Source organism: Lupinus angustifolius, unplaced genomic scaffold (genome assembly GCF_001865875.1).
Source record: "Lupinus angustifolius cultivar Tanjil unplaced genomic scaffold, LupAngTanjil_v1.0 Scaffold_1_763, whole genome shotgun sequence".
In the NCBI taxonomy this organism is placed as follows: Eukaryota; Viridiplantae; Streptophyta; class Magnoliopsida; order Fabales; family Fabaceae; genus Lupinus; species Lupinus angustifolius.
In genome coordinates this window covers 9,602-16,735 of record NW_017716083.1, presented here as the reverse complement: position 1 = coordinate 16,735, position 7,134 = coordinate 9,602, and the positions used below count along the sequence as shown (strand labels likewise).

The 7,134-nt window shown below is 34.2% G+C and overlaps 1 protein-coding gene across 1 annotated transcript; it reads left to right on the top strand.

Annotated features, from left to right (window-relative positions):
* Positions 1-1,838: 1,838 nt before the first annotated feature.
* LOC109337028 (probable serine/threonine-protein kinase At1g54610) lies at positions 1,839-6,442 on the top strand. The gene is made up of 7 exons (XM_019573887.1): positions 1,839-2,458; positions 2,586-2,870; positions 3,889-4,206; positions 4,656-4,883; positions 4,958-5,058; positions 5,144-5,264; positions 5,885-6,442. Exons 1-7 carry the CDS (start codon positions 2,165-2,167, stop codon positions 6,209-6,211), a joined length of 1,674 nt encoding a protein of 557 aa, XP_019429432.1. The 5' UTR covers positions 1,839-2,164; the 3' UTR covers positions 6,212-6,442.
* The last annotated feature ends 692 nt before the right edge of the window (positions 6,443-7,134 follow it).

Sequence of the window (7,134 nt, the reverse complement as noted above, 5' to 3'; positions counted from 1 at the left end):
CTCATTATTTAATATGTGTCTTATTTTATTTTTATAACATGTATCTTACTTTTTACTTTTTATAACAATATAGTAAAAGTAAGACCAGTGTTATTAAACTCGGACTGGTTAATGACTCGGTCAGGGTATTGAGTCAATGAGTCACTGGTCCAACCAGTGGGTCAATGGTTGGACCGGTTAACTCGGTTTACATTAAAATTCTAAAAATTAATGATACTGTATAACAACATTTAATAATTGTATACTCAAAATTTTAAAACATTAGTGTACCTAATTAAACAATCAATAAAGAAAATTTTAATACTGTAAAATGACACAAACAAGTTGAAAAAATTATCAAATAATATATAAACTATGCTTTAACTACAACAAAAATGTACAATAAATTTAAAATTTAATTAAACAACAAAGATTTCGTTATAACGTAAGATAACAAGTGACAAAGATAATTACATATAAATTAAAAATATTTGACTTTTTCACCATCAATTTGGTTATTTTTTTTTAATTTTGATTGACTCGGCCGGTCCAACCAGTCCGATAATCCAAATCATCAGTTTTAAGCTTAAACTAACTGAGTTAAACCAATTTTGATACAAAACCGGTTAGATGAGAGACTCAGACCGGTTAGATGACCGATTCACGGTTGAACCGGTCTGACCGGCCGGTTCGAGCTGAGTTTTATAACACTGACTAAGACACATTGTAAGATTATAATAAATTTTAAGCTAAACTAAAAGTGAATGTACTTTTTATAAAAGAGATTGTTTTACTTTCAATAATAAAGTGTTTTATAAAAACAATTTATATCTTTAAATTCACTTATTGTTTAATATATGTCTTATTTTTTTACAACATGTATTTTATTTTTACTTTTTGTAATAATATAAAAAATATAAGACACATCTCGAATTAAAGATAAAAGTTGTCTTTTTATATTATAATAAAGACTCTATTCTCTTTCCTTTTTCCATGAGTTGTGCATATCAACAGTCAACTACCTTCAAAACCCCACATGGGAACATAAATTAGATTTCCGACTATCACGGCAAATTTTTTTACTTGGTCAAATATTAATGGTTTTAACCAAAATGGTTACCAAAGCTTTCATGTCCCATGTCGTTTCTCTCTGTTTCAAGTATTGAATGCAATCCCACTATTTATTACGTTTCGGAATGGTAGGTGGAAGTAACTTAATTTGACACCAAATTTGATAAAAATCTTCACTGCTCAAATTTAATTGAACTGAACCCCTTTAGCTATGTTCTCCATTGGATTTGATCCCATTAAATTCCATCTTAATTCATAGCACCTAAAATTCCTGAAAGAATTTAGATCACTTCAAGCACGGCAATAATTGGTTCCAACCATAAAAGTCAGATAAAAAATATATATTAATAATTAATAGTTTTACATTATTATTGTATCATCTATTATTTCATATTTAAATATTATTAACTTTTAAATAAAAGTAATTAAATGAATTGTGAATGATATATTATTTGTATATAAGTTTTTACATTACAGTACATAAATATTAAAGTCAGGTCAAATATTGAGAATGAAAAATATAAAATTAAATGAGGAACTACTTTTCCACTGAGAAAAGCAAAATTTTCTCTCCTCACTTTTATAACATCTTGACTTTTTGGTTGAGTTGAGTTTTGTAAAAAATAATAAGGAGGAATTTAGGATCATACACATTTTATGGCTTGAGTTATTTTAATATAATGATCTTATAAATATAATGATCTCATAAATATAATGATCTCATGATGCTGTGTCGTTTTGGACTTTCTTTCAGCTACCATTTCTTCACTGACAATAACAGCTCAGATTTCCAGTGAGTGTCAATTTCGTAATTTTAACACAAAACCATGGCTAATTTCTTCAACGTGCATGCGTAACAGAGGATCACCCCCTTTTCCTACGCCTTATTCTTACTCTTTCACTGCATCACACTAACACACACTCATCAACTCAAAAACCAAACAAAGCTTAAAAGAAATTTCCCTCTTCCGAAAACCACCGTCGCTGATGAAGAACATGACGGCGATTTTAAAACCGAACTTCGCCGGAATCTGAAACACCGATCGAAGATTATTTTACCGATTTCATGTGTTTTTCTTATACTCATCCTCCGCCGCCGCCTTACGCCTGAAGGATGGGTTGCGTGTTCGGAAAGCAAGCCAATGATGGGCGTCATCGCCGTCGCCGGAGTAGCAGTCAGCGAAACGATGTTTCTGATAACAATGGCGTCAGGGTTACTGAGCGACAAAGGAATCGGCACACCGGCGATTTTCCGGTGAATGTTCCGGCGCCCGAGCGCCGGAAACCTAGACTCGATCCGTGCTCGGTGAACCAGCAAGGTTGGCCGTCGTGGTTGATGGCCGTCGCCGGTGATGCCATCGACGATTGGAGTCCTCGTCGCGCTAACACGTTCGAGAAGCTCGCTAAGGTTGTTCTAGAACCTTATCTTATGCATCTCATTTTATTTATCGTTTTTAAAATAAAAATTAAAAATGAAATTTTTTAATCATTGTTTCTTTTTCTTTCAATTTTTGTGTGTTGGTGTGATTGTTCAGATTGGACAAGGGACTTATAGTAATGTGTATAAAGCAAGGGACCTTATTACTGGAAAAATTGTGGCTTTGAAGAAAGTGAGATTTGATAATATGGAGCCAGAGAGTGTGAAGTTCATGGCAAGAGAGATAATTGTTTTAAGGAAACTTGATCACCCGAATGTTATAAAGCTTGAAGGATTAGTTACTTCTAGAATGTCATGTAGTCTTTACTTGGTCTTTGAATATATGGAACATGATCTTGCAGGCCTTGCAGCTGGTCAAGGTGTTAAGTTCACTGAATCTCAGGTACCACAATTTTAACCTGGTATTTCATGTTCCTTGTTAAATGTGTTTTGATTTTTGCATATGCATTGTTTTATGCTAAAATCACTTTGGATTATGATTAATTTGAGTTGAGTCGGAAAGAATTGTTTAAGTAAGCAAAAGTCTCTTAGCCTTTGTGTCTTCCATTCACAGGACTTGAACATGAGACCTTGTTTATGGAGAATTGAGCTCATTACCACTCGGATCAATAGGCTTTGTTATTTTGCATATATTCATTTTTATAATAAATATTGAGCATAAGATCTATATTTGGGTTTGCATTATGTGGTGTTGGGATATACATCATTAGAAGTGTTGCATGTCATTGTTTTGTTTCCTTACTATGGTTAAAACTAAAAGTTGTTTCAATTGTTGGGCATTAATTTTCTTTGTGAAGTGTAGGCTTTTCATCTTGTTCCTAGAGCTTTCTAGGCCATGTTGGGTCCTATGCACAGCTCTAAGCTTATTTAGTTTTTTTCCTCAAGCTTTTCGTTGATGTTTCTAAATTACCTTTAACCCTGATTTTCCTCCTTTGAATGTTCCTTTATCCGATCACTCCATAAAGTAAGGTTACTACTTAATATGGAATTTCTTGCTTTATATACTAAGGAAATAAATTTTCCATTTAGGAAATAAGTCTATTGTTATATTTCAATAAATACTAGTATTTTGGGCATTTTGAGAAGCCTACTATATTATTTGGTTGTTATCAAGACATTATTCTTATTACTTCTAGTCTACCCCAAGTTTAAACAGAAAACCAAATTTGCACATTACATAGGAGGTGACTTTATTTACAGTTGCAATATGAATGTTAAATGGGAGAGGGCTTATTACTTGCTTCATGGAGAGTTTGACACTTAGTACATGCTATGGATGTGTGAAGCATTTTAATTATAAATAAGACTTGAAGGAGCGGAGAGCCATTCATATTAGAAAGTAAAAAGAAGACTCTCATACTGAAAGGCTGATTTGTCTCTCAGTATATTCTCTATGACAGGTCAAGTGCTTTATGAAGCAGTTACTATCTGGCCTTGAGCATTGCCACAGTCAAGGTGTATTGCACAGAGATATCAAGGGTTCCAATCTGCTTATTGACAATGACGGAATCCTTAAAATTGCAGATTTTGGATTGGCTACTTTCTTTGATCCAAAACAAAAGCAGTCCATGACAAGCAGAGTTGTGACCCTTTGGTACCGTTCCCCTGAACTTCTTCTTGGCGCTACATTTTATGGTGTTGGTATTGACCTTTGGAGTGCTGGTTGCATATTGGCTGAGCTGCTTTATGGAAAGCCAATCATGCCTGGTCGAACAGAGGTATTGGTCCTTATCTTGTTTATAAGTGGCTATTGTCTAAACCTTTTGTTTATAGGATAACAACTATGATAACATCTTATCTATTTGTAAATATTTCAAGTACCACTCAGTTGTTTGCCAGTGGTTCTTCTTTCTCCATACATAGAACCTTATTTAGGGGACCTACTTTGGACTTTATCATCTATTTGGTTAGTTTGTTTTTTGGTGGCACTAGCCTATCATTGATTGAGTTTATCAACAAAAATACAGAAACCATATTGAAGACACAGACTGAAAACAAAGCAGCAACAGAAAATGAGAACCTTTTTAGTTTATCATCAGAAAATGCAATTTAACCTTTTCAATTACCTGTATTTCATTATCATGCATTTCATTGTCTTTTGTTTTTGCTCTCAAAATCCATACTCTCAGTATGATATTTGATTAACTTTCTGATTGCTTGGGGCTAGGTTGAACAACTGCACAAAATATTTAAGTTGTGTGGCTCTCCATCTGAGGAATATTGGAAGAAGTATAAGCTACCAAATGCCACAATCTTCAAGCCACAACAGCCATATAAACGTTGCATCTCAGAAACATTCAAGGATGTTCCTCCATCTTCAATGCCGCTAATTGAAAATCTTCTTGCTATAGATCCTGATGATCGCGGCACTGCCTCAGCCGCTCTAAATAATGGAGTAAGTAATTACTGTGGATTAAGGATTAACCTTATATTTAAATGCAATACATGACACATTTTTTCTATTTTCAGTTCTTTACCACTGAACCCTATGCTTGTGAACCATCGAGTTTACCGAAGTATCCTCCCAGCAAAGAATTGGATGTAAAACTGAGAGATGAAGAAGCGAGAAGGTTCTTTTATTATTTATTTATTGTTTGATAACTCCAGATCTGGTTTTGTCTAGTTGCTAAGTGGTGGTTTTGATTACATTCTCAGGCAAAAATCTCTAAGTGGAAAAACTCATGCAGTTGATAATGGGAAGAGAGTCAGGACACGTGAGCGCAGTCGGGCCATTCCAGCCCCTGAAGCCAATGCAGAGATCAAAACAAACTTAGATGTATGTCAGACATGTATTTGTGTTACTCTATTTCCCTCATACTTGGCATCGCATAGATATGCTGTTCACCCAAGTTCCTGGCTTCCTGCACATTCATGCAGTTTCTGGAATATCTTAGGTCTGCAATTTCTTTTTATCGGATATTCTTTGATTAGGATATTTAGGATGAGGCTCAGCACAACAATAAAGTTACTTGCTTTGTGACCTGGAGGTCATGGGTTCAATTTCTGAAAACAACCACTTCTCTTGCAGAGGTAAGCTTGTGTTACACCTGACCTCTCTAGATCCCACTAGATGAGAGCCTCATGCACTAGATGTGTTCCATGAAACCTTGCTATTTGTGTGATCTGACAATATATATGAATTATAATATTGTCTGGACCTTGAGGCCTAGATTCTTCAGCATTTTTTACTTAGGATTCTCTGATCATGTGCACCCTGACATTTAATAATTTTTTCTGGTGATACTCCTTTTATTTCTTTTTAAGTTATAGAACTTCGCGAGAAATTTGTTTGGCCTGGATGATACCCTCATGGTAAATTGAGCTTTTTAATTCAGCAGCATCTTATTTACTACCTTAAACAAACATTACATGTGTTAGTTTCTCACTGAATTTCAGAGGTGGAGAGTTGTGAACCATGCAAATGCAAAAAGCAAGAGTGAGAAATTTCCACCTCCACATCAAGATGGAGCTGTTGGATATCCACAAGATGAATCACACAAAGGACCTGTTTCATTTGGTGCCACTGACACTTCTTTTGGCTCAGAGATATTTAATTCCAACCCATCTGGTCATGTTAGAAATCATGGTGCTGAAGGACCTTACAGAAGGAGGAAAACTAAAAATGAAGGGTCCCAAATGACCTCATCATGGAAATTTATGCGCACACTCAAGGCATCAAAATTTGGCCTTTCAATGGATTTACTGTTTAAGAGCAAATCATAAGTTTCTTTTGATTTTGACATCCTAGAATGAGAAAAAAAAATGGAATTATTGAAGCGGCCTTGATAAATCTTTTTGGCATTACGTGATGGTTTTTGAATTTTTTTTTCCATGTTGCTCCTATATTTTTTGTATTTCATTTGGCATAAAGTATTTGCTGTATAATGTACAATGGGGTCTTCATATTTGTATATTTTTTAGAGAATCAAATCCATTGCTGTACAGTTTCTGGGAGCACTAGTTCTTCATGACCTTGGAAATGTTCCTCGATTTAGCAAGAAAATAATTTAGAACTATTAAAGAATGGTGTCATATCTGATGCATCATTGTTATTACTCGTTCTGATATACTTTAGGTTAGCATCTTTAACGCTTGGAAGAAAATCAATAACAATCGAAGTACATTGGGATGTTAATCAATCTTCAATGATTAAAGCATTATCACATTGTTCCATCTATATATAGAGGAATAAAACTTAGTTGTAATATTCATTTCATCTTTGTGAATTTTTCTACTGGGAAAGAACTTTATATTAAGAAAAAGTCCACGAAATTTGAAGATTTCTCACCTATAGTTGTCACCATATACTCATGTTAAAGTGTACAATTTTGATTTGTTTGGATTAGAAGGACAACGCAGAAAAGCAGAATCAGCTCATTCATTCATTGATGGGTAGGGCATTTCAACATATAATAGTTTAAAGACTAAGACGTGCAAAGAGGTAAGACTATAGAGCCAAGGGAAGGCATTAAGGTAGGTCCTTATATGTTGAGGCAACAAACAACAAGAATGCAGTTTGGGCACCCCATATACCAGATGCACATGGCAGAAAGAAGATAAGAAAAAATATTTCAAAATTGTTTGATAATATCTTGATTGGTATTATTTTATTTTTAGTTTCATTTTATTTGAAATTATGATCATTT